The following is a 27016-nucleotide window of genomic DNA, read 5'->3' as shown; positions in this document are numbered from 1 at the left end:
TACACAAGAGCAGAGTAGAGGGGCAGGATCACCTCCTTCAACCTGCTGGTCACGCTCCTTTTGATGTAGCCCAGGATATGGTTGGCTTTCTTTAATATGAACGTAGCTACATGTATGTATTCATTTTAATGGCTCATTTTATATTAAGTTTTGTATGTTTCTGTTACATAGTATGGGTTAACCTAAGTAATCTGTCAAGGTCAGTAAGTGCCACATACCAAATCTGATCATTGCAATAATTTTGAAGGGTTGCACAGTTACAATTTTCCTTAGGTGTATTTTGTTTTACTTTCAGTGGATTGTGCAGATGGAGTAAAGATCATAGTAAAATGTCTGCAAAATAATTTTATCATATATGTGCCTTCCTTCTTGTGGGGAGACTAGTAGATTATGTTGTGTGAGTCAGTGGTCTTTGAATCAGTGGTCTTGCCTTGGACCCAGGAAATCAATATCTTTTTTAATCAATGGAAATGAATAGGAACACCATTTACCACAGCTGAATGAAAATGAAGAATTATCCGCCCAATAAACTCTCTCAGGGGAAAAACAAAGGAAAACAAAACAAAACAAACCCCAAACCAAAAAAAAAACCCCACATTATAATTCAGTGTAAGATGCAAGAAATCAATTGTGATGGTTTGCCTTTCATATTTTTTCTCATCTCTGCATCTACTGCCTTTCACTGACATGACTCATGTAACAATAGGATCAATATTCATCATAATTCATGTTATTATTGATTATCAGACTTATCTTGACAACCATATAAAACCAAATCCATTTTGTCACCTTGATAGATTACTGTTCTTAAAAGGCTCCCATGACAGAGATCCACAGACTAACTACAGGCTGTGTGAAATAAAATATCCCACTTACTAATTTTGCATTTCATTCCTTTAATTTTCAGTGTCTTTCTTTTCTTTAAAAAAAAAAAAAAAGATAAAGAAAACTTAAGATTCCAAGCAGTCTTTTCTAAAGTTTTTGTGTTACGTGCCTTTACTGTGTTGCCTCTTATGTTTTCATTTCCGTGTATAACAGTGCTATGCACTTGATAAATAGAAGCAACTCTTCCTTGTTGTTTTGATTACTTATGTTCTGAAGAATCTGTCTCTAGTTCTGCAATATTTTTGATGAGTTTGGCTAAGTAGGGTAATACAACTCAAGAAGAAACTGTATGATTAATCAATATAAAGTCATTACTGTAAGCTCTAAATTATTCACCATCATATTCTTCATACATTCTAATGCTGTAAAAGTGTTTAGACTGTAGTTGGATATTGTACAGGTCTTTCCCGAGCAGCCTACAGTATTGGTCTTGAGCATGCCCAGTTAATTTGGAATTCTATAAAACTTCCTGAGCAGTTCTAAATTTCTGAAGAGTTTTATTCCTTTCCTCCCACCTTTCCGTGATATCCCACCTGAAAGCAGGTTATCTGGAAGAGAAGACGGTTTCCTAAATAGTACTACAAAATTAGTAAAAGTGCAAACTGCTCCCATATGAAAGACTAGGAAGTGTGTAACTGGAGTTTAACGTCTTGAAAATGGAAAAATGTGATATAATACAGAACTTGGAAATTAAGTCAAATTATAGCAGTGAGAATAAAGAACAGCCTGATCAAAATAAGAAAAGGCAAGGTGCAAGCAGAGAGAAACTAATGCACTTCTGTACAGTTTTCTATTCATCCATGCTTTCTGAAAGTAGACTGTGAGAGTAGCTGACCCACTATTCAGCTGGTAACAGATGGCATCAAAACATCTAAAATACTGATCAGCATTTTGCTTCAATCTTTAATAAAAAGGTTATCTTTGGTTTGATGATCAGTGGCAAAGAAAGCTATGTAGGGAACAGGAGTTTTTCCTGTATCTCCTGTCCTTATTTTGCTTTCTCTCTAAGACCTATCACAGATCCCTTGACACTGGTAATAAGCAGTGGTATCGCAGGATCACAGAACAGCTGAGGCTGGAAGGGACCTCTGGAGACAGTCCAGACAGAAGTTCTCTAGGTTAATCAACTTGCTACTGGAAAGTGTAATGCCTCTGGCACGTGCTTGCTTTGACAAGCAGCTGTAGACCTCAACTTTTTTTTTCTGTGTTGTTTTGCTTCTCCAGAGTGGTACAACAGATGCTTAGACACCATCTGTCTAAAGAACAAATACTTTGACATTGTTGGAATCCCAAGGGGACACAATGGATAGTTTCTGACAATCTTAACGGCTAGCTTTGCTTTTTATCTTTTTAAAGAAACAAGGTGGAATACATGGAGGTTTTTTTGTTTTTTTTTTTTCTGAAAGCCCTTTGCTTCTCAACCCCAGATTATAAAATTCACTGTACTTTCCTTTTCCCTGAGGCACAGCAAACTTTCAAGTTGGATGAAGTAAGGATATATGCTTTAGGCTACATAGGGAAATGGGTGTCTAAAAACATATGGCATTTCAACTTTACAAGTGACATAACTGTCATTTGACTGTAATAATGTTCATCTCATTAATTAAATGTATCTTGAGGGGAAAGTGGTAATATGTTAGTTAATGTTAGTTAAAAAGTAGAGTGTTTAAATTAAAAGTTCAAATTCAGATTTAAGTACTGTGCAGTTTTAATTACCTTGTCCATATATAGAATGCTGCAATAATTAATTACATGGCAGTGTGATTTTTTTTTTTTTTTTTCACTGAACCTTTGCCTCTAACTATAGATATGCTCTAAGGACTGATGGGGGTTTTACATTTTAAGGTGTGGGATGTCCCTAGCTGAAGAATGAATTAGTTAGTAGGCCAGGTCTACGGGGGGCTGGTGGAGCTAATGGCAGCAGTTTTGGTAGGAGGCTTGCCAGACTGGTCAAGGAGGATTTAAACTAGATGTGTTGAAGGAGGGGGGCATCATTCCATTCCAACACACCCAGTCAGTTGCCAACACCTATAATAAATGCTCGGAACAATGTAGAGATATCCCAGCCGCTCCAGTCAATGAGCTGGCTTCATTTGGAGCTCGGCTCAGATGCCTCTGTACAAATGCCCATAGCATGGGGAACAAACAAGAGGAATTAGAGATGTGTGCACATCTATGGGGGTATGATATAATAGGCATCACAGAAACATGGTGGGATGGCTCCTGTGACTGGAGTGTTGGAATGGAAAGTTACAGGCTTTTTAGAAAAGACAGGCCTGGAGTTGCCCTTTATGTTAGGGATAGGCTGGAGAGTATGGAACTCTGTCTGGGGACAGGTGAGCAGTCCACAGAGAGTTTGTGGGTCAGGGTTAAAGGGAGAACAGCTATGGGAGACATTACTGTGGGCATCTGTTACAGACCGCCTGATCAAGGAGAACCTGTGGATGAAGCACTCCATAGACAGATAGGAAAAGCCTCACGCTCACAAGCCCTTGTTCTCATGGGTGACTTCAACCACCCTGACATCTGTTGGAGGGACGGTACAGCCTGGCACAAGCAATCCAGGAGGTTCCTCGATTGTGTAGAAGACAACTTCCTTCTGCAAGTAATAGAGGAGCCAATGAGGAGAGGTGCCATGCTTGACCTCATGCTCACCAACAGGGAAGGGCTCGTTGGAAATGTGACGCTCCAGGGCAGCCTTGGATGAAGCGATCACGAGATGCTCGAATTTCAGATCCTCAGGACAGTGAGAAGAGCGTGCAGCAAGCTCACTGCCCTGGACTTCAAAAGAGCAGACTTTGGCTTCTTCAGGAACCTGCTTAGGGATACAGACCTAGAGGGCAGAGGGGCCCAAGACTGTTGGTTGATATTCAAGGATCACCTGCTACAAGCTCAGGAGTGTTGCATCCCAACCAGAAGGAAGGGCAGCAGGAGGGCCAGGAGACCTCCTTGGATGGATAAGGAGCTCCTGAGGAAAAAAGAGGCTTATAATAAGTGGAAGCAAGGACAGGTGTCATGGGAAGAGTACAGGGATGTTGTCTGAGAAGCTAGGGACCAGGTTAGGAAAGCTAAGGCTCAGTTAGAATTAAACTTAGCTAGAGGTATTAAAGATAACAGGAAGGGACTCTACAGGTACATAGAAAATAAAAAACAGACTAGGGAGAATGTAGGCCCCCTCAGGAAGCTCTCGAGAGAACTAGATACACAGGATTTGGAGAAGGCTGAGGTTCTGAATGATTTCTTTGCTTCGGTCTTCACTGGCAAAGGCTCTGACCGCACCACCCAAGTCTTGGAAGGCAGATGCAGAGACTGTGAGAATGAAGACCTTGGGCCCACTGGAGAGGAACTGGTTCGAGACCATCTTAAAAATCTGAATGTGCACAAGCCCATGGGTCCTGATGAGATCCATCCGTGGGTCCTGAAGGAGCTGGCAAATGAAGTTGCAAAGCCGCTGGCCATCATATTTGAAAAATCATGGCAGTCAGGTGAAGCTCCCGACGACTGGAAAAAGGGAAATATAACCCCCATTTTCAAGAAGGGGAAAACGGATGACCCAGGGAATTACAGACCAGTCAGTCTCACCTCTGTGCCTGGAAAAATCTTGGAGCAGATTCTCCTGGAAGGCAGCTAAGGCACATGAATAACAAACAGGTGCTTGGTGACAGCCAGCATGGCTTCACTAAGGGGAAATCCTGCCTGACCAATCTGGTGGCCTTCTATGATGGGGCTACAGAACTGATGGACATCTACCTGGACTTATGTAAAGCGTTCGACACTGTCCCACACGACATCCTTGTCTCTAAACTGGAGAGACATCAATTTGATGGATGGACCACTCGGTGGATAAAGAACTGGCTGGATGGCCGCACACGAATAGTTGTGGTCAATGGCTCAATGTGCAGCTGGAGACCAGTAACGAGTGGTGACCCTCAAGGATTGGTGTTGGGACCGGTCTTGTTTAAATTCTTTGTTGCTGACATGGACAGTGGGATCGAGTGTGCCCTCAGCAAGTTTGCCGATGACACCAAGCTGTGTGGTTTGGTTGGTACACTGGAGGGAAGGAATGACATCCAGAGGGACCTTGACATGCCTGTGAGGTGGGCTGATGCCAACCTCATGAAGTTTAACCATGCCAAGTGCAAGGTCCTACACCTGGATTGCAGCAATCCCAGGCACAGCTACAGGTTGGGCAGAGAAGAGATTCAGAGCAGCCCTGCAGAGAAGGACTTGGGGGTGTTGGTTGATGAGAAAATGAACATGAGCCAGCTTCAGTGTGCGCTTGCAGCCCAGAAAGCCAACCGTATCCTGGGCTGTATCAAAAGGAGCGTGACCAGCAGGTCGAAGGAGGTGATCCTGCCCCTCTACTCTGCTCTTGTGAGACCTCACTTGGAGTTTTGTGTGCAGTTCTGGTGTCCTCAACATAGAAAGGACATGGAACTGTTGGAACAAGTCCAGAGGAGGGCCACGAGGATGATCAAGGGACTGGAGCACCTCCCGTATGAAGACAGGCTGAGGAAGCTGGGGCTGTTCAGCCTGGAGAAGAGAAGGCTGCGTGGAGACCTCATAGCAGCCTTCCAGTATCTGAAGGGGGCCTATAGGGATGCTGGCGGAGGGACTCTTCATTAGGGACTGCAGTGATAGGACAAGGGGTAACGGGTTAAAACTTAAACAGGGGAAGTTTAGATTGGATATAAGGAAGAAATTCTTTCCTGTGGAATAGGTTCTCCCTGGAATAGGTTGCCCAGGGAGGTTGTGAATGCTCCATCCATGGCAGTGTTGAAGACCAGGTTGGACAGGGCCTTGTGTGATATGGTTTAGTGTGAGGTGTCCCTGCCCATGGCAGGGGGGGTTGGAACCTGATGATCTTAAGGTCCTTTCCAACCATAACTATTCTATGATTCTATGATTCTAATTAAAAGACGCAGGCTTCTAGTTTAGAGAGGGAAATTAGAGGCATGAGTCCACCAGGTAGGCAAGAAAACAGTCAAGTGGAAACGTAACTTGGTATTTCTACTTGCTTATCTGGTGAAGCACCTTACATCTGGTCTTTCAGAAGATACTTATGCTGAACTCATCTTTCTGGAAAGGCATGAGATACCACTGAGCAACCTTTGGGTTAATTAAGTTTTTGCTGTGGAGTTATAATTTTATTTCCTGAGAAATTGCATGAGACTAATATAATGAGGAATTAGCTGTTACAAGCAAAAGATCTTACTGAAACAACAAACAGCTGACATGCTCTCATAGTAAACTCTTTGGAATGGCGTTTTCTGTTCAAATTCAGAGAGGCAGAAAGTACCATCATCTGTCTTAACATACTGTGCATGTTTCAAATACTTTGGGGGAATGGTGGTTGTCTGTGTGGAGCAGAGAACATACTTCATTTTGCCTGTTAAGACCTTTCACACTTTTGTGAGTACACACAGAGTCATGTTATTATTCTTGTATTTTCAATAAGCATATATGTCTTTCCACCCTTGAGAGATCAAAACTCAGGTGCCTTCAAAGCCCAGATACTGCAATCTACTTTTAAAAAGGAGTTTTATGTTAGAATTCTGGTTTGTCTCCTGATTTTTTTTTGAACTCTCCTTGCTTATCCCACTATATGTGTGTGTGTGACAGTGAGGGTGGCCAGCTCCACAGTTTTTGAAGTGACTGCAAGTAAAGCCTTTTCATGTTGCAGAAATTCTCACACCCACCTCTTCCCAGCAATTAATTCTGCCATAATGTTCTCCCCACATAGATTTGTGTTCATCCTTCAATCTTATCACTGCTGATTCTGAGAGTTTTTCGCCCTCTCTCTCCCAGAACAGTGGGTGCAGTTGTAACTTTTTCCTTCTTCCTCATCTGTTCCTCCTGCCCCAGCAATCACTTCAGGGGAAGGAAGAATGAAAGCCAAGGAACTTTTCTTCCTTCCAGCCAGCTGAGAGGAACAGGGGGGGAAGGAAGTACAGGCCTCATCCTTGTCTCAAACCTGGGGAATCTAGGAATTGCGAATGTATGGACAAGGTTTCCAAACTATATGTACTGTTGGTTTCTATGATTTGTTCCACTGGTGGTTAGGGTACCTCTTGTCCTGGGAAATCCCAAACATACAGTGGCAGAGAAAGAAGGTAGCATTAGGCATTAAAGGAGCAGTTTCAGTCCATGTCATCCTAGTTGCCAGCCTTCTCTTCCATCTGGCTAATGGCTAGCTCTCTGCTCTTCATCTCTCACTTAAAACCACTTATGGTAGCCCCAGTTTTTCACCTATTGTAGTATCATAGTACTTTCAAGTCCCTCTTGCTTCTGACATTACTCCAGTCACCAGGAGCCACACTTGGGACATTCAGGCCCAGTAGCATTTGTGCCACTTTGGTCTTTTCCTCTCCCTTAGGAGAAAGCTTAGGCAGGACTGCATCTTCTAGGATGTGGAAAAACTACAGCAGAGGCCAGAGAGTGGGTTGGAAAGGGCAGAGAGAGATTTGTCCTGCGGGGACAACATTCAGGGAGGCAGTGCACTGGGAGAGAACTGCCTCCATGCGCTTACGAAACTTTGGCTGGTACTTGCTGTGTATCATGGATGTGTAACTGTAGCAGGTTACATGTCCAGTCTGTTTCAAGTGCCTGCTTTGTTAGGAGCAAGGAAAGTTTCCTTGCTTCCTTCGGGACAAGGAAAGCCGTATATTTTCCCGTTTTCCCAGCATGTTCTTCTGCTTCCCCAGTGGAATTCCTGGCTTTGACAGAAACTAAAGTATGATTCTTAAAAAGGAGATTCAGCCTCCGGGAGAGGTACCCAGCGAAACCCTCTGCCCGTGGGAGTAATTTCCGAGATTTTCACACGTATCTCCCTCTGTGCGCCGGGAGGTGCTGCCACGCACCAGCGGGAAGGCGCGGCGCGCCCCGGGGCTGCCCTGCTGCGGCTGCTGTCCCCGCGGGGAGCGGGACAGGCCCGGTTCCGAGGCAGCGGCACACGGGCGCTCGCCGCCTCACTGCCGCCGTCGGGAGAGGCACCTTCCGGGGATGGCGAGGTGTCCGGCGGCACGCAGGCGGTGACCGGGCAGTGGCAGGTGGCCGTGCCCCATGGGCACCTACCGGCGCCGCCCTTGAGCGGGAGGGCGCGGGAGGGGTCGCTTCCACGGTCGCCCTCGAAGGCGCCTCCTGCTCCTGCCGCTGCCGCCCTTGGGCACTTGCTTTGGGGCGCCCGCCCTCTTCGCTCCGCTCCGCTCCGCTCCGCTCCCCTCCCCGGCGAGGAGGAGCGAGGCTCCCGCCCCCACCTCTGGAAGAGCCGGGCGAGGCATGTGCGTGCGGGGTGGCGCCTTCCGGAGGCGCACCAAGCCCCGGGCTGGCTGCGCCGCGGCCGCGGCTGCCCGGCGCACCATGCCGCTGCCGCCGCCGCCGCCGCGGCCCCTCCTCTCCGCCTCCCGCGCGGGAGCGCGCTCCGCTCCACTCCCCGGTTGCCTCCTGCAGCAGCAGCGGCGGCGGCGGCGGCGGAGGAGCTGAGGGAGTTGCGCGGGCTCTGCCCGATGTGGCAAGAAGCGATGATGATGAGGAGGAGACGCCGCTACCTGCTGGAGCGGGCCGATCAGGCGGGCGGCGGCGGCTGCGGGGCGAGCGGCGAGCAGTCCCGCTCCCGGGACTGGCTCTACGAGTCTTACTACTGCATGAGCCAGCAGCACCCGCTCATCGTGTTCCTGCTCCTCATCGTGATGGGCGCCTGCCTGGCCTTGCTCGCCGTCTTCTTCGCCTCCGGGCTGGTAAGAGACGCCCTCCCGCTCTGGGACCCACGCCGCCCGGCATCCCCGCTGCCGCCGGCCGGCAGGGATCTCCCCGCCCGGCTGGCATCCCCGCACTCGGCGCCCTCCGCCGAGCCCAGCCTAACCGAGTCTGGTCGTGTGGGGTGGGACGGGGCGTGCGACAGCCGGTGCCGCTGCTCCTGCGGAGGAAAGTTGGTGTCGGGAGGAAGCGGGGTGGCGGCGGCCAACGACTGCGGAGCCCGGGGACCCCCCGCCCAAACTTTGCTGCCCGGTGTTCTGAGGCGAAGCTGGAACGGCGGCAGCGCGGCTGATGGAGCGAAAACTGAGTCAACAAACGCATCGAGTTTAATACACTTAATTCATTGGCTCCGCTCCCTTCCAACTGGCAGCTCGGCCGTATTGGCCTCTTCTGTGGCAGGGTTTAAATCGCCCCACAAAAATGCAGCCTGTACCAGTACCTGAAATAACATTTTTATGGCAAGCAAGCCATAAAAATAACATTTTTTATGCCAGTGTTTCCTCTTTCTTCCCCCCCTCATTATACCATTTTCTAGAATTTGACCCGTTTTCTTAAGGAAAGCTTTTGGGTAGAGCAGCCTTCGTTTATAAAAAGGGAGGTGAAGTTGGGGCGGTTGGACACCTTTTCTGCATGTCCAGTGCGGGGTTTCCAGCCTTTGGGAGGAAAAATATGTCACAGCGGCAGATGACAGTCGGTATCAGTTTATCTCACCCAGAAATCCGTGGCGTTTTGCCCTTGCGCTGAAAGCAAAGGAAAAGCTGCAGAGGGCAGTAAAATTCTTGCTCCTCACAGTTTTCCTGCTGTTAGCTATTAGAGGCAGGCTGTTTGCGTTACTGTGTGCTTCTGAGGTAAGGAATGGGGATTTGAGGAGTCTCAGACTTTTTATTGTTTTTTTTTTTTTCCTAGATAATGGTCTTCTGGAAAGCTTAATGTTTGTTTAACACTGAGAGTGAGGATTAGTTTAGTATAATCTAATAGTTTATTTTCTAGAGGCACAGCTCATAACAGTGTTTCTTAAATCGACAGAATCCTGCTTTCTTGCTCACAACCAAACTTTTGACTTAAAAACTGCAGGAACTGATTGAAAGGATCAGCTAAATTTAGAGTTAATTGGTGTTTTATTTGTTTTTGGTATTTGTATTAAATGTTTTCTGAGGTTTTTATTTAATTTGCCATTCTTGCTAAATACAGAGCAGTTGTAAAAGAGCTAATGTGAGGCCAGAAATGGCAACAACTCATAACTCAGTTGTTTAATGCCTAAATGCTACAGTTTTGAAGCTCTGTGTACAAAATACAGGTTTGACACCATATCTCATTCTGGTGTGGTGCTCGTCCATCATAGCTGAAGGGACCAACGATGGAAATGGAAGTCCGTCGAATGCTAAGGCTGAGGCACAGTTATGTGTGGAGGCATATGCAATACTCACCTACAGTCAACGCAATAGATCTTGGGCTTGACAGTATTTAGCACTAGTTTTCATACCTTGGTACAATCTACAGCTTCTTTACAAGTTGCACGAGGTTATTTTCATGATTCTGTTTCTTGAGGTAAATCATTCACGATAACAATGGTGGCATAAACCTGGGTCCAGATCGAAGGACGGCCAAAAGTTATGGAAACAAAACTGTGAGCTGGCTGGATCTTGCCAGGCATTGCTACTTCAGAAAGGGGGAATTTTATAGTTCAGTCTGCATTTGGAATTCCAGACATACCGGAAGAGGAAAAAAATGCTTTTAAAACCTTTTTCCTGAGCCTTTATCTTCCTGTGGCTAACAACTGGAAGGGTGAGTGGAGAGAGAGGTGGGGTTCATCCTTAAAGTTTCCAGTCAAGGGATGAAAGTAACTTCAGGCGAAGAGAAAGCTTGCCTATACAGACTTCCAGCCACAGGATGTTGGACAAAATCCTTTGGAGCCCTGCCCAGAGTCTCACCTAAAAGCGTTTTATTCTAGTCTAGCTCTGGTTGCATTTGTGATTAAAATATTCCTGAAGGTTTAGATCTGTTTCTCCCACACCTGAATAAAGAATACCCTTTTCATATAGCTGTACAATCTTAGTAATTGTTTTTCATGCCTGATTATATAAAAGGGGTACACAGGAGAGTCTGAGCCACAAGAGTCAGTATTAGTATCCTTGTCTTTATTTTGTATATCTAGTATGTATGCGATTGTTTTGACGGAAGATTTAATTTTGTAGAGGAGGCGCAAATGATTGGGATAGTTCTGTGTAGGTCTGTGCATTTGAAGTTAATCTTTCTCAACAGTTGTTTCCTTTAGATTTTGTACAAAGCAGTTAAGATTTTACTGAAAATTACCTAAGCCCGGTGTGGAAACAAAACTCCAAAATGACTCACCACAGCACTTCATTCGCATTTCTCACTTGTACTTCAAAGAAAAGCTTAGAATGTGGAATGTAGGATTGGACATTGTTAAGACAAGATGGATGTTCATGAAGCATGAACCATTTTTATGTTCTAGGCTTTCTTAAAAAAACCCAACCCTGAAACCAATGGAAGTGAGAGGCTTTCCTTCTATTTTAATTTTTTATTTGGTTGTTAGAATATATCGCTGTGATGGCTGACCTGCCTTTTTTTTTCTATTTTTATTTTTATTGGCAATGTATTCTTAAATGTTCCCAGACATAGCCAACAACACAGGGGTGTATTCCACTTACTCAGCTATTTCAACCTGTCAGAGTTATGAGCTGCAGCTTTCCTGATTTCAGATGAAAAATTTATAAAAGCTGTGGCAAAATTACAGTAAACAAGATTACTTACAGAGTGTGCCTGGAAATCTGATTACTATTCTTTCAGGCAATGGGCTGTGATTGTTACCGAGAGCAGTTTCTTGAGAGATTTTGCTTTTGTTTGTTTCAGAAAACTATTGTGATTTTGACCTTTGGAATTAAGCACTCTATCTTCTCAAACCCAGAGTCTGCTTGAAAGGTGATCGTTCACAGCTTAGAGTTTTAAATAATGTACTGATAATATCAACCTTTGAATTTCCTGTGTCAGAGTATCTCCTGTATTTGTCTGTACCTGGCGTGAACTGAAACTAGCGTCAACTGAAACTGGCAAAATGAGATCAATCATCCATGTTTAGCTGCTGTGTTAATCGATAGAGAGTAAATTATTTTCCCAAACCTGTGAAAGCCTTCCAGTGCTTAGAAATGCCAGGGGTCAGCTTCATTTTCTGTCTGGTTATTGTCTTGTTCTTTCAATATAATGTATAGGACAAGCTCACTAGTTGCCCTCCTCTCCCTTTTTAGTACTAAAAACTTATGACCATTTTTAGTGATACCTAGAGCAGTTTTGTCTCTGGCCAGAACATGCTTATTATAACTGCAATCTGTAGGAGAAAAAAAAAAAAATAAAAAATTTTAAAATTCATAGTGTAAAATGTGAGTATATCCAAAATATTTGCAGTTGTGATGTTTTGTTTCTTATGTAGTTAAACTAAACTGACTGAAAACAGGGATGATGCCCAAATTGTACAGTTTATTGGAAGGCCATAACTTTCCTTTATCCATGTATTTTCTAAGCATAAAAAGTGCACAGTCCATAGATACAGGCTTCAATTAAAAACTGAAGTTTGGGGCTTTCAGAATCTTTTAGTACTTGTGGTGTAAGTGGGAGAAGACCTAAGTCTGTCAAGATCTTCTTTCTGTCCCTTTTCCCAAAACTCATGGTCCCCAGTTTGCTGCCTGATGTACATGTTTTCTTTTAGACTGGCCTGTGCCCCTTGCTCAAAGACTGCAATCTTGGTGTGAAGTGTTTACCTTCAACACTAGCCTTCAGACCTTATCTGTCTCCCAGATCCTTGTGATCTTGCAAAAGCTCTTAAGTTGTGGTTGTCTATGTATTGACATGGATGTGGAGCTGCATGTTTCTTGATTTGATCACTGGCCAAGTAGAGCATGTGCTGGGTGAAAGGTGCTTCTACGGTGTGGCATTCTGATGTCTTCCCTCTTCTAAATTACCATGAGGTGGCTTTGGGTTAGCTGCCTAATGATTGTCTGTTGGAACAGAGGTATTACTTATTCCCCTTTCTTATCCCCCTTAACCACTTTGAAGTTCCTGAAAAGTTCCTGATAATGCAGTAATTCCTGAACCTTTTAAATGATTCATAAATTGAAGAAACTAAAGGTTGACTGCACACCTACATCACAGACATGCCTAAGTACCTTCTGTAGCAAAAATGGGAGTAGGTAATCATTCTCAAAGGGAGAGTGCAGGTAACCACGGAGGTGTACCTACAACATGGCAGATGTACCTTCTGCAGGAAATGTTTGTCTGGCTTCAGATTGACTGGATTTACCTTCAGCTGATCCTGCGTGGAAGCAGAGGTAGCTGCCTTGTTCTGAAGGAACACATTAAAACTTTATAGCTGCCAACCTGTCTCTGTGCAAAGAGAAGAAAAACGTAAGAGTCTTGTAAGGATCCTGGGTATTTAAGTGATATGTGATATTTCTTTGGGCCCTTGGTCAGAATGACAGCAAATCCTCCCTCCCTCTAATTGATCTTATTCTAACAGAAATACTTGCTGCTTCTGTTAAAAACTGGATATCAATCACATCCTTCCAGATTTTCATTATCAGAATCTCAGCTTGAAATGGAGGCGGAAAAGTCTTCCAGTCCATGTGGATAAAGTAGCTTTGGAAGACATGTTCCATCATTCTCATCACAGTGTCTCAAATGATGAAGTGTCTGCATAAGGCATCTGCTGCATGCCTCCAGCAATGTTCTCATCAGTACTCTGAATCCGAAAAAGTCATCTGTCCACACCAAAAGGTCACCTGGTGGTGGTGGTATATCCCTATCCACGAGATGCTCTGTTATAACCTAATTGCATAGAGTAATACAGCCATATTGTATGTTCATTTGTACTCTCAATTTTAGGATTTTTTTTTTTTTAGATCAGCCCTGTATAATTTAAAGCTTTTTTTGTTTTGTTTTGTTTTAAGAGCACCAACTGTCTTCCCAAAGTACAAGAATACCCAAGGTCTGAAAGCATTCCTTGGAATCTTTGCAGACTGAAAGTAAGCCAAAGCATCTGCTATACTGTTTTCAAATTCCAGCTTATGCATTCCCCCAAAAAAGAAAGCTAAGTCACAGTAAAGGTAATGAGGTGGGAAAATCCTCACTAATTGAAGGACAAGCAGAAACAGGGTTGTTTGCATGCTTGATGCCCTGGTTGTTGTGCCCAGGAGGTATTCTACCTCTTCTTAAACTCATTCTGCCAGATTATTGCTACTACCAAGATGAGGAAGAATTCAAAACAAACATTAGTGTATTTATAATACCTTTTCTTTACATAATTCCCACTATAATTGTTCATACATTTCTGCTTTCACGTCCTGTTTTGAAATGTTCCATGAGGAAATCCTATGTTTCTATGTCTTGTCTCTAGGCACCATATTACAATATATTCTTCCAGCTATAGCTGCTGGCTATTTGGCAGCTCTAGTTGCTACCTATTTGATACAATCTTAGGATATTGCCATCCCTGCCCAATATTCCTTCCAGTAGTATTTCTGGTTGTCTGAACGCAACTTTTGTAGTCAGTGTTACCTCTGTAGTTAGGCCCAAGTTTGCTGCATTTTCCTGTCTGAAGCAGGAATTGCCTAGCTTTGTGTCTCGCTTCATTTCTCCCTACTGCATCAGTCTGGGCCTTTCTTTGTTTTATTTTTTTAATGTCTCTCCCAGTACATCTGTAGTTACTTTTAATGTTGCTAAAAGCTCGTCTCATTTGCCAGTCCCTAACAAGTCTGGAAACAGTGAGCCATCGAGATAAAGACATGCTGGTGGCATACCTGTTTTTTTATCCTTCATATTTAATAACATGAATGCTGAATAAGTACTGGATAAAACCATAGGTATGGCTATGTCGGAAAAATACTTAGTCTTGAACTGTAACCTTAATAAATGAATGTTTTGTGGATATCCTGGCAGTGGAAAGGTTATTTAATGTCACATATTGTGACTCAAAATTGTGGATCCACAAATCCTAATCATTAGTGCAGTTGACAAAAATGACATACTGACTAGAGCTATTGTTTACTGAGATGCAGTGGGAATAAGGCAGATGATATATTGGGCTATAATTGTATGCTGTCTTTATCAGCGTCAAGCCAGGTATGTGGATTCACAAATCATGTATTGGCACCTTCATAGTAGATCTGCCATGGACCTGTGAATACCTGTCAGCTTATCTTGCTTAAAAGTTTTTCAGTTGGTTCGAAGTTCCTTGTGGACAAAGATATCTGACCCATTTGGGGGGACCTTAGAACTGCTATAAAAATGGTGAACAGATTTCTTTGGTTGAGGCTTCAAGGGGTTGCCCAGATTAAGGACATTAACCGGAGATCTCAGTCTCTGCATTTATGCTGTGAATAAGAAAGCTTCCTTGTTATAACGGTAGAAGTCACTGGAATCTTCCAGACTGTACCATGAATCAGTCCAAGACTGGAGTGCCATGCCAAATGGCATGGACATTTAACACAGACAGAAGTGATCTGCAAATCTCTTGAGCAGCTGGGTGTGCCAGCACCATGGGAACAAAATGTAGCTAAACACCTGTAGTATTTCATGGCAAGCCAAGCTGTGATCCCAGACAAACTAAGTACTGCCACAGTGGCTTCTGCATATTTCAGAAAGAAGAGTCAGCTCAAGCCTTATTGATATATGATGGTGGGAAGATAGCAACAGATTAAACTTCTGGATTGGGGAACTGTACATCAAAAAAAAAAGCGAGTTAGCACAGTTCTGCCCCTTTCCTTTGCCTTCTGTTTTTTCATTTGAGTATCATTCCTGATGTTATTTAAAAAAAAATATCACCTCAAAAGAAACCCCAAACCAAAAATGGCTCCACACATTTTCTTCTCCAGATCTTTTATTTTTATATCTTGAATAAGCAACCTCCGGACACTGAATTTCAGATGATGCTGAAAATTCAAGTGACTGTTGCACCATCTGTGCAGAGGAGTGTGAGGCTGTCTCTACACTTATCCTCCCAGTTGTCTGTTTCTCCAACCTGTATAGAAATGTTTTATCTCTTTTCTATAAACAGAATTCTTGTTCTTAGTGGTGATTATGTGATGTAAAAGTTCCTTGCTGTTCCTTCTTGGGAGACGAGAGGAAGCAGTACCCATCAGTCTCTTAGCCTTGCCCTCAGGTCTGTTGTGTGAGCATCTACTTCTTGACCATCCATGTTTCTAGTTTTGAAGTTTCTCTAACCTGGAAGATGTGCTCTAGATAGCCTCTGGTTGCATGCTCATAGTGTGCTCTGGAGGGCAGCTGAGGTAAGATATGATCTGGCCTGGATATGTTTCCCTTATAGCTTCAGGTACAACCAGTCTGGTGTTTGATCATTGGATAGCCCCATGAGATCCCAAGTGGACCAATGGCTTTTCAGAGCCACTCACTGGGGTTTGCAAAAGTTGTTAGAACTTGCTTTTTCCATCTGTCTCCTCAAGCAGATGTACTGTGTGGTGTAGAACCTCTTAAAGACCCTAAATGCTGTGGCATGCAGAGTAGAAATGCCCACTGCCTGGACAAGTGGGATTGCTGTGCTTCCAATTCCACGTAAATTTCCCCATCCCTATCTCCAGTTTACTAGCATTTTGGTCCGCCCTGCAGGAAAGTTCTAGAAAGATTAGATTCCCCCATTTTTTTTTTCCAGCAAGACTGAATTCAGGTAGAAGACTCGGACACTTTCTTTCTCCTACGAGGTGTGTTAGGAAAACAGATGCTCTTTGAACTTGGCTCAGGACCTGAGTGCTGGTGTTCCCACTCTGACAGAATCATAGAATTATTTAAGTTGGAAAACACTCTTAATATAACTGAGTCCAACCATTAACCTGACACTGCCAAGTCCACCACTAAACCATGTCCCTAAGCACCACATCTACATGTCTTTTAAGTATCTCCAGGTATGGTGACTTAGCCACTTCCCTGGGCAGCCTGTTTCAATATCTGATAACCCTTTCAGTGAAGAATTTTTTTCTTCATATCCAATCTAAAGCTCACCTGCTGCAACTTCAGGCCATTTCCTCTTGTTCTATCGCTTGTTACCTGGGAGAAGAGTCCAACACCCACCTTGCTACGACTTCCTTTCAGGTAGTTAGAGATAGCAATAAAGTCTCCCTTAAGTCAGGTCTCCTTTTCTCCAGGCTAAACAACTGCAGTTCCTTCAGCTGTTCCTCATAAGTCACTCCTCTTTGCTTTATAAACCCTGGAAGGTGATTGGGCTCTCTTTCTTTGATGCAGCCACGGTGGTAGTCTTGTAATGGCACAGTGGTCTGAGCACAGCCTGCTCTGGTCAAGACCTAGAAGGTGGTAGGTTTTCCAGATCAGTAACTGCTCTTGTAATCCCTATTGGCACCCTGTTATCTTGTGCCTGAAAGTGACCACAGTTTCTCACTTGGGCTTACTTTCTTCTCCAGCAAGCCCAGGTAACTTCCAAATCTGATTGGTGGATGGTAGGATTTTAGGCACTTCTTTAAGTCTGTTTATCACTGAAAGAATTTACCCATTACTTTGATTTTTACTATTTTCTTATGTGTGCCTTAATGCAATGGGGTAACAATACTTGTTAAATAAGTCCTCAGCTAATGCTAAATAGAAATGTCTGTATTTGCAGAATCTTTCTTTTATCTGTTTCCTATGAATGTGTCTGAAGTTTTGCTTCTTTATAGAGCTTTTATTTTGGCATGGTTATATTTCAAATGTAAGTTAATGTGTAGTTACCTTTATTTGAAATTTTATCACTGTAGAAGTAATACCCATTGCAGAACATGAGCTTGATTTTGGAGTCAGAAATGAAATAAGAAAGCTCTTTGGGTTTGAGGTTAGTTGAACTGAGAGACATATGAGAGTGCGGAAAGTGTCCTTATGGGAGTAAACTTTAAGAACATTTTCTATAATAATAACTGTGTTTTGTAAGTAATTACAAAACCTTAGGAAAAACTTGAAAAGTAATTACACAATGACAGTAGTGACTTTTTGATATTAAAACTATTTTTCATGTTACCTTATTATGCCGATATGTTAAATCTCTGGACTATTGTGGCAAAATCTATTTTTAAAAAACTCAGTAGAGAAAAAATTCTAAGCTTACCTTTTTCTTCATTAACCAGACCTCTAAAATGAACACTGGTTCTTAATGTGCTGAATATGTGCTCCCTGGTTCAAAGTTTCTGATCCTTACTTTTAAGCAAGTTCCATCTTGACATTTTTCTTGATTACACCCAGATTCTCAAATAATTATGTCAGAAGTAAAATGATGAGGAAAAGCCACCTTTTAACTTCCATATAAAAGTGACAGTCCAAATATGTAACTCGGTATTAAACAGCTCAAATAATCAAATGAATATTAACTTCCACGGGTCTATATGAGTATAAGGAAGGCCATAATTTCACTTTTGTGTTACAGTGCAGTTTAATCTGAAAAACATGTCTTTGAGTCTTGTGAAGTAATTTATTATCCATAATGTTTAACTGATGGAGCTCTTTCAACAATGACATATTTTGAATATATTTAACTGCAAAGCATAAATTTTTCATAAGCGTTTTGCTCAATTTATCTTCATGTATCCACATTTTTGGATGCTGCATAAATAGTAGCTGCATTTGTTGGAGAGTTTCTTTAAGATTATTTTTGAAAATAAGAGGAGGAAGGATTTTGAGAACATCTGAAAAACCAGCTAAACTAAGTTATTAAGCTGCATCTTCGGAGAGGAATTCAGAACCAGTATGTGTAGAATAAAGCATGAAAGAAGAATATGTTGATCACTACATTTACATTACAAATATTCTAAATGATGTGAGTAGGCACTAATTAGCTGTGGAGCCTGAAATAATTAGTTTCATCAAGGTACAAACTTTTTTCTGGCTTTGCTGCATATTGTCTCAGCCCTGTTCTGAAGGGACACTTCAGGGAGCAGAGTGTAATTAACTGTCATTGCTCTCTGGAACATGGTTATCTTCTTTGGCTGCTAGCTAGTGCCATTGGATAGGACAATTTTGTAAGTGCACCAGCTGAGTATTGTAGCCACTAATAACTGGGTTGAACCATCTTTTTTTTCATAGGCTGTTAAATGACTTAAAGTAGAGCTAGCTACCTTTGGTAATTGACAGCCTGAGAGAAGATTGAGGTGGTGCTGGAGGATGAAAAGCATGACAGGACCATTCATGTTTCCTGACCCCTGTGAGCCCTCTGAACACCTGCTTATTAAATAAATGGTAGTATGCACTGACAGATTCTATATGACATGCAGTTAATGATATTAGAGGATGCAAATCAATGGAAGATAAATCGAGAAAGCTGTCTATATGACAAGTGAGGATGTATAAAGAAATGGGAAGAGCTGCTTACTGTTCAGGTTGGGTGCATGAGGTTTGCACAGGGCATATTCATGTATATAAAATACACAAGCACACACTTCCTGATTCTGCTAAGTATGTTTTTGGCAGGGATAGGTGTCTGATCTCTCTCGAATGCTGTATGATATAGTAGGAATCGTCACAGGCTCATGGGGTTCCCTGGCTACATATTTGCTACACATTTGAGTGTGGGTAGCTCAGTTAGAGGTTGTTCCCTGTTGGTCTGAGATGGACACTACCTTTGAAAATCAAAAGAGCAGTACCAAAGAACATGCAGAGAAGAGAAACCTTAAATACAAATGTTACAAATGTTACTCCATCAGTATCTAGCCACTGTGTTAGAGCTTTGACTGTCCTTGGAAACTTGGCTTTTCCATTTCTTTTCCTTTCATTTGGAAGTGGTGGTGGTAGGACCAGAATTGTTTACAGTGTTCATCATGCTTTGAGGTGGCATTATGATGTTCTCCTTTATTCTTTTCCCATGTTCTGCATTTTGAGTTGGTTTTGACTGCTGGTGAGCACCAAAGTGAAGTTTTCACAGGTCTACCTATGATAAACACCAGATATCTCCATTTCTAAGTGTTAATAGTCAACCAAGAGCCTGTTGTCGTGTGTATAAAATAAGAATTGTTTTCTTTGAGCTGTATTACTTCACATACATGTCCCCTAAAATTCATCTGCCGTTTTCTTGCTCAGTAGTGACTATTATGAGATTCTTTTAAGTTGGCCCTTATCTTTGTCAGATTGCTATTCACCCCTTTTCCCAAGTTGTTTATGGATATACTGAAAAACATATACCCTAGGATTATTGAGGACTTTTGTGGGCACTTTGGGACCTTTGTTTTTGACAAATTTTCCCAGGATAGATACCAGACCTATTGGTACTCCCCTCAGTCTTTGGGAGGGATCCCAGGGGAGACTGGAGTCACTTCATATTCCTGTCTTTGGATACTGGGGCACTTTTAGGTAGCAGTTATGTGTTACTACAGTTTTGGCTATTTCTCCTTTGAGTCCCATTGGCCTTTTCTGGTGAACCTTATCTCCTTGTGGTGGTTCTTTTCTCTCTAATGCCTTATACTGATACTTCAATTTGAGACAGATCTTCTGATGTGTTCCCCTGTATAAAGTATTTTGGAATGAGAATTACCACATGCTGAACACAGATACAAAAAAAACCCCAGCAACCCCTTTCTGCTACAGTCTGCTCTTCTCTAGCTGTTCTTTTTAGTACCTGCTTCATCTGTTTTCTCAGAAATACTTTATCAGGCTGCCAACTTCTTATTAAGTTTCAAAAATAATAATTTGTTACTTATTTTTATGCTTTTAAAAATGACTTCTCCAGCTCTTTTCTTGGCTTGCATTACTGAGTCTTTATATTAATTCAGATACATTTTATGATCTTTTTTATTATCTTTTTAAGATAGTTTTCAGAAACTTCCTTGCTTGGCTGTTCAGGCATTTTGGTTGTGTTTTGGTCTTTCTCAAGTATTTTTTTTGGAATTGATTAGCTTTTGGCCTGTGCCTCTGAGTTTTACAGTGTCTTCAGGCCAACTAGAAAGATTTTAATAAGTAAACTTCTAGCTCCCCCTTTCAATTTTAGTGCATGGATTTTGTCTTTTGCTTGATTAATAAGTTTTGTCAATGTTAGAAAACAGTTTCTCAATAGTAATTTTTTATGAGCCATGTTCTTTCCACTTCTTGAGATTAGATTGAAGGTTTCTCTTTCTTCGTATGGGTGGTTTTTTGTTTGTTTCTTTACATCTTTGTTTTGGTTTTCAGCTGTGCATGAGACATAGGCAGTGGTCTCAGCTTCCATCTGCTGTTGTGATCCTTAACCAGTCTAACTGAGTCACTGAATTATCCCTTAACCTGTTGTGTTTTCTTCTTTGACTTTCTTTTCTCTGCATTTCTTAGAAGCTCAAGTAGTTTCCATCCTGGTTGGAGGATGTCCTCTAGGTCATTCTTTTTTTTTTTTTTTTTTAATAACCTTTTCCTTGTTCAGTGTAGCTTTTTGGTTCATAAGAACTTTATGTTAATTGTTGGTACTCCTAGATTGTTAATATAAACCTTTCGTCAATCCCTGCTGAAGTGTATGGTTTTCAGGCTTTTCTGCTTTGCCAGTAGTCTCCTGGGGGTCTTTTTTGCACCAGTTTTCAGTAAGACTACTGTGTAAATACTGTTGCTTTAACAACAGGCATTTTAGTTCTTCCATCTAGCTTCTTAGGCTTTTGGTGTTTATATAGAAGAGCATATGCTTTCAGTTGGGTGTTTTATTTCTCTGCAAAATTTTTTTGAAATTATCTGTCGGTTCTGGCTTTACCACTTTCTTCCAGCTTGAGTTTAATCAACTTATGTGCTTTCCTTTAGTTGAGATATACAGGTCTCCATGACATTAATGCTTCTCTTAAACCACGTACTGTGTTTCTATAACTTCTTCAGTTTTAATGTTTTCTGATGACCCTTGAAGTGCCTGCAAACTCATTCTTTTCTCATTTAGATTAAACTTGGCTGCCTTTTAGAGGCTCCTTCCCTATTCCTAAAATTTCCCCATTTCTTTGAATTCCTTAACACATTTTCTAAGCTGCTTATTGAACCTTTGCTTATCACCCTGTCATTGTTAAACAATCATAGAATAGTTAGGATTGGAAAGGAGCTTAAGATCATCTAGTTCCAACCCCCTGCCATAGGCAGGGACACCTCACACTAAGCCATGTCACCCAAGGCTCTGTCCAACCTGGCCTTGAACACCACCAGGGATGGAGCATTCACAAATTCCTTGGGCAACCCATTCCAGTGCCTCACCACCCTCACAGTAAAGAATTTCCTCCTTATATCCAATCTAAACTTCCCCTGTTTAAGTTTTAACCTGTTACCCCTTGTTCAGTCACTGCAGTTCCTAATGAAAAGTCTTTTCTCAGCATCCCTATAGCCCCCCTTCAGATACTGGAAGGCTGCTAGGAGGTCTCCACGCAGCCTTCTCTTCTGCGGGCTGAAGAACCTTACTAATTCGTTTTTATATTTACATTTAGAAAGTGTTTCACTGATCTCAGTAAAAAGTGATTTTAATAGGAATTTGGTATAGTAAATAGTTTGAGTTAATTCAAAGCGTGTGGTATTTCAGATCCCAGCAGGAGTCCTCTCTATATAGATTGTTGAATTCCAGTAGATGAATAAAGGAAAAAGTAGCAAAAAAATGAGGGACCATATTAAAGGACTTTATGCTAAACCCAGTATTTTAAATGCTTGTTTGTTCCTTTTATAGAGTACTTTGTCAGGCTGTATGGTTTTATATAAACCAGTGAAATGCTTTACAGCAGCTTTGCTGTTTAAAATTAAACTGAGGGCATGGCATTATCTGGAAAAGGAAAGAACAGGCTGTAGAATGAGAGAAGGTTGTGGGTTTTGGAAAAATGAAAGTGATTCTTCAGATTTTAGTGATGGTAAGATTATCACATACTCCTGAAGAATTTATGGGGTTGGGAAAATTTCTAACAGTACACTCTTTAATTTCGTCAGTAACTAAAAGACAGCAAGACAGAAAACACTCAGGAAGACAGATCTGTCAGGCAAGATCCATGTATTGCAGGCTTAGCCATTATTTCGGCAGTGACATGCTGGTGTTTTAATTCCACTACCCCTGGTAAATTTTAAATTCTGAGATTATAAAAAAAAACTTCAGGAAAAGTAGTGGGTTTTGGGTTGGTTTGGAATTTTTTCCTACCTCCTTGGGAAATGGTTAAGGTAACGGAATAGTCAGCCTTCAGGATTTGTCTTTGCATCCAACATCATCTTTTAACCCACTGATGGTTGCAAATATTGATCAGGAAGCTGAAAGCTTTAAATGTCTTTCTCTCAAAGTTACAATTTTAGAAACATTTATTTCCTGTGAAGCAATAGGGTAATACTGTTAAAAGTAGTTTCCAAATAAATGCCTTCCAAGTCTGCTTTTGTTGACCTGACGTTAATGTGTATTTTAAAGGCAGGATTGTGAAAAATCCCCCTGTACACATTCAGGCTTTCTGGAAAGGATCCAAATTGTAATACCAATTGTTTTCTCTTGTTTTTTAGTTGCCTAATAAGTGTACTATTCTGCCTTCAAATTTCAGTTTTCCTTCAGAATTCACACAGTGTGTGGGTGAGAGCAATCAGCTTGTGACACTGCAAGCAAGTTATTGTGTAGTCAGCTCAAAGAGGTGATGTCCCACTGCAGTCAAGGAGGTTGCCTACAGTTACTTGTGAGGAGAAGCTGCTACATTGTGGTCTTTTTTTCTTTTTTTTTTTCTCTGCACATATTTAAATGAAAAAAAAAAGGCAAAATTGTGCAGTAGGCAACCAGCAGAAGGGAGAGTGGAAATTAAATTTTAGATTTAGTGATCAAAATGGCTCAGCTAAGAGTTGAGATCAGTGTACACTTAAAAAAAGGAAATTGACTGATTAGCTGTTACTTTGGAACAAAGATTTTGAGGGATTGATCTAACGATAGAATACATATAGAAATATCTAGCTGTATGAGCATACATATGCTCTAAACTGGAATCTAAATATTGTTGATGTGTTATGAAACAAGATCATTCTAGAAAGTAAAGTACTTTTATATTTTTACTGACATGGAGAAGTGTACTGTTGAAATGCATGTGGCTATTCGTGCTAGTGTATGTGTAGCATCACACTGGTTTGAAATACCAATTTGCCGTCATTTCAATCTGTGGTTTTCCCGAGTCTCGGCTTCCTACAGGAGCTTGTGGATTCCTGCCGTGCCGTGACCTGGACTGCATGACAGATGGTGCAAGGAGCTTAATGTTGTCCTGTCACTGGCAGAGGGTCTCATTTCTCTGACCTGGCAAGAAGAGTTTTGCAATGCTACTTAGAAATGCGGAAGTCAAAGGCTGAAGTTAAATACTTTTGGTGTTATCTGGGCTGACATTGGTAGTGACAGTATTAAATCAATTCACTGAAACAAATTGCAGAGATGGGAATGATCAAAAATCACAAAATTTGGAGACATAAATCAGTAGTTCTTACTACTATTAGTTAGGTTTATATTTTGTCTCGTACTATGCAAGATTACGTGTATTTTTCTTAGTACAGTTCAGTACTCATGTGGTCACTTTTCTTTATGCCTAACTTTAAGCCTGTAAAATTGTTTTCAGTACAACTACCAAGTGCTTAAAAGCCTTTGGAAGATTAGCATTTGCATTTCAAAGTTAGCACCATTTCATACAGCTTCTCGACTCTTCTTTTGCTCATATATTTGATCATCAGTGCTGTGATAATTGCTGAAATATGTGACTTCCTATATTTAAAAGGGAAGAAAGAAGAAAGATGGGCTGGCTTTTGTCAGGCAGGGTAGGGTACATGAAAGATAATCTGCAGTCTGCACAATCAATCAGATGTGGACATAATTTCATCATGGTGTTTCCCTTGCTTTAAACCTGGTGGTACGGTGGCTGGTCCTGGGCTAGAGGCCATATGCAGCTGAGTAGAACTGCAGCTAATGTGCTCTGCAGAAAGGCAATATGCACCTCCCAGCTCCTCTCCCTTCTCCTGAAATGTGAAGGTGGTTGTTTGAGGTTCTGGAGTGGGTCTATGTGTACTAGGGGCTTCCCAGTGCTGCAGTAGGTGCAGGCATGTTGGTGCTGGGTTTGCAGCCAGTAGAGTGGTCAGACTCCAGTGCAGCAGGAGGGGGTTGCAATGTACAGTGCACACGGAGTCAGGGCAGCAAGGAAAAAAAAGAAGCTTGAACAGACGATGGGGAAAGAACCTTACTGCAAGTGTATCTATAGATGTCAGGTTCTAAAACCTATTAAATCTGGGGAAAACAAACAAAATCCCCAACTAACAAAATACTGCTGACACCATTTGTAAATTTTTGTAATTTTTTTTGGCAAATTTACATATCTACCAGTAAATTTTTAGTTTTGCTCTAACTGTAGCAAGTCTGTTTTTGCTCTAACTTTTGCTCTAAGTGTAGCAAGTGCATAAGAAAGAAAAAAAAAATCACATAAAAGAAGGCTTTTAAGCAAAATGTGAAGTACTTAAGTTGAAAATCCATAAACAAGACTTATCAGGGCACTAAGGAAGAAACTACAAAACAAGGGAGAAAGAAATGTTAATTCTTTGAGCTTAGGTTTCTTACATATCATCAAATTGCTCCTTTCAAATTGTTCCCAAGATTTCACCAGTGTGAAAAATGAATACGAGGCTTTTCTGCATGAAGTGTATGGTTAGTGGAGGATTTTATGCAGTTGCAGCAGTAGCATTTGGGGCCTGCTTTTGTAATCCTTTTTGGTACAAATGAGGCTGTTAGAATTCATAACAGCTGGGTGAATGAGTAAAATCCTATGACTAGTCTTTGATGTAGTGTTCTTGTAATTCAGCTAGAGATGCTTTTGATCACATACAGGAATATAAAACCAAATATTTATTATTTTTTAATGCATCCATCACTAGGTGATTTAAAGATATTACTGTAGTTTTTGTAAATAAAATTTAAATATTATTTATTCTGAATCTCTCTTCAAGTTATATTCTAGTCCTTACTCTGGGCGTTAGAACATTTTGAAGTAAGCAGCTGCTGTGAGACAATGTATATATGTAATCTAAAGCCTGTCCTTACAGATAAGTACTTTAAACAGAAGCAAAATGTCTAGTGCCTGGCAAATATCACTGTCAAAAAGGCTTTTATGGAGTTATGGTCACATAGTTGATTTGGGAGGCATTTTGACAGCTGCAGTATTCAGTAGAGATGCTTGAATTTCACCTACAAACCACACTAATCACAGAAATGTTTTGAATTCTGGAGCAGAAAGAATATTCTACTAATGCAGATTGGGTTTGCCTTTTAATTTTCTGTCTTATGGGCCCTGTGCATTACTGTATTGTGATTTATAGTTTTCTTAATCTGCTTCAAATATATCATATAATCATTAAATGGTTTGGGTCACCTAGTTCCGTAGATGGTGCATCCTCCACTAGACCAGGTTGCTCAAGGCTCTGTCTGACCTGGCCTTGAACACTGCCAGGGATGGGGCATCCACAATGTCTCTGGGCAACATATTCCAGTGCCTCACCATTCTCAGAGTAAAGAATTTCTTCCCAATACATAATCTAAACCTACCTTCTGTCAGTTTAAAGCCATTACCCCTTGTCCTATCACTACATGCCCTTGTAAGAAGTCCCTCTTCAAGTTTCTTGTAGGCCCTGTTTAGGTATTGGAAGGCTGCTCTAAGGTCTCTCTGGAGCCTTTACATCTCCAGGCTGAGCAAGCCCAACTCTCTCAGCCTGTCTTCATAGCAGAGGTGCTCCAGCTCCCCAGTCATCTTCATGGACCTCCTCTGGACTTGTTCCAACAGGTCTATATCCTTCTTATGTTGGGGGCCCCAGAGCTGAACACATTATTCCTGATATGAGAAGAGAGCAGAGGGGGAGAATTGGCTCCCTCAACCTGCTGGTCACGCTTCTTTTGATGCAGCCCAGGATACAGCTGGCTGGAAATGCACACTGCTGGGTCATATTGAGCGTCTCGTCAACCTCTTGTTGACAACCTCCCCATGCTATGTGAATTTGCATAGAAGCATTTAAGTTGGACCCCTGATAAAGCAGACTTACTGTCTGGAGTACCTGGAATTCCTTTGTGCTGCTCTTAAGGTGTTCTGCTGCTGACCTGTGACTGCTCTGCAGGTTCTGGGGATCTCTTGCTGGCACTGGCAACAGAGTAGGAGTGGGTTAGATTGAGGTTTTCCTACCCCAACAACTTTAGTTTAAAGCTCTCTTCACCAGCTTGGCAAGCCCATGACCAAAGATGCTCTTTCGCTTCTCTGACAGATGGACTCCGTCAGTCCCCAACAGACAAGGTTTCTAAAAGCAAGTCCCATGGTCTAAGCAGACTAACCCCTGGCTGTGGCACCAGTTCTGTAACCGTTCATTGATGTTCCAGATTTGGCTGGCCTTTTCAACCCTCTTCCCTTTGACTAGAAGAACTGATGAAAAAACTGCC

General features: G+C 41.9%; 2 protein-coding genes across 3 annotated transcripts in view; one reads left to right on the top strand and one right to left on the bottom strand.

Moving 5' to 3' along the window:
• Positions 1–8253: 8253 nt before the first annotated feature.
• Positions 8254–27016, top strand: part of ADCY2 (adenylate cyclase 2) — a 217372-nt gene continuing 198609 nt past the window's right edge. For both annotated transcript variants that reach the window (XM_062610850.1, XM_062610849.1), the window contains exon 1: positions 8254–8621. In XM_062610850.1, the coding sequence (XP_062466834.1) occupies positions 8391–8621 (231 nt within the window). In that variant the 5' untranslated portion in view covers positions 8254–8390. The remainder of the gene's footprint in view (positions 8622–27016) is intronic.
• Positions 21931–27016, bottom strand: part of SEMA5A (semaphorin 5A) — an 844194-nt gene continuing 839108 nt past the window's right edge. Inside the window, exon 24 of the transcript XR_009963244.1 lies at positions 21931–21971. The gene's annotated coding sequence lies outside the window, so the exon portion shown is untranslated. The remainder of the gene's footprint in view (positions 21972–27016) is intronic.

This window comes from Pezoporus occidentalis, unplaced genomic scaffold (genome assembly GCF_034315485.1).
Source record: "Pezoporus occidentalis ecotype Australia unplaced genomic scaffold, CSIRO_AGI_Poc_V1 ctg15, whole genome shotgun sequence".
Lineage (NCBI taxonomy): Eukaryota > Metazoa > Chordata > Aves > Psittaciformes > Psittacidae > Pezoporus > Pezoporus occidentalis.
This window is presented reverse-complemented; position numbering and strand designations above follow the sequence as displayed.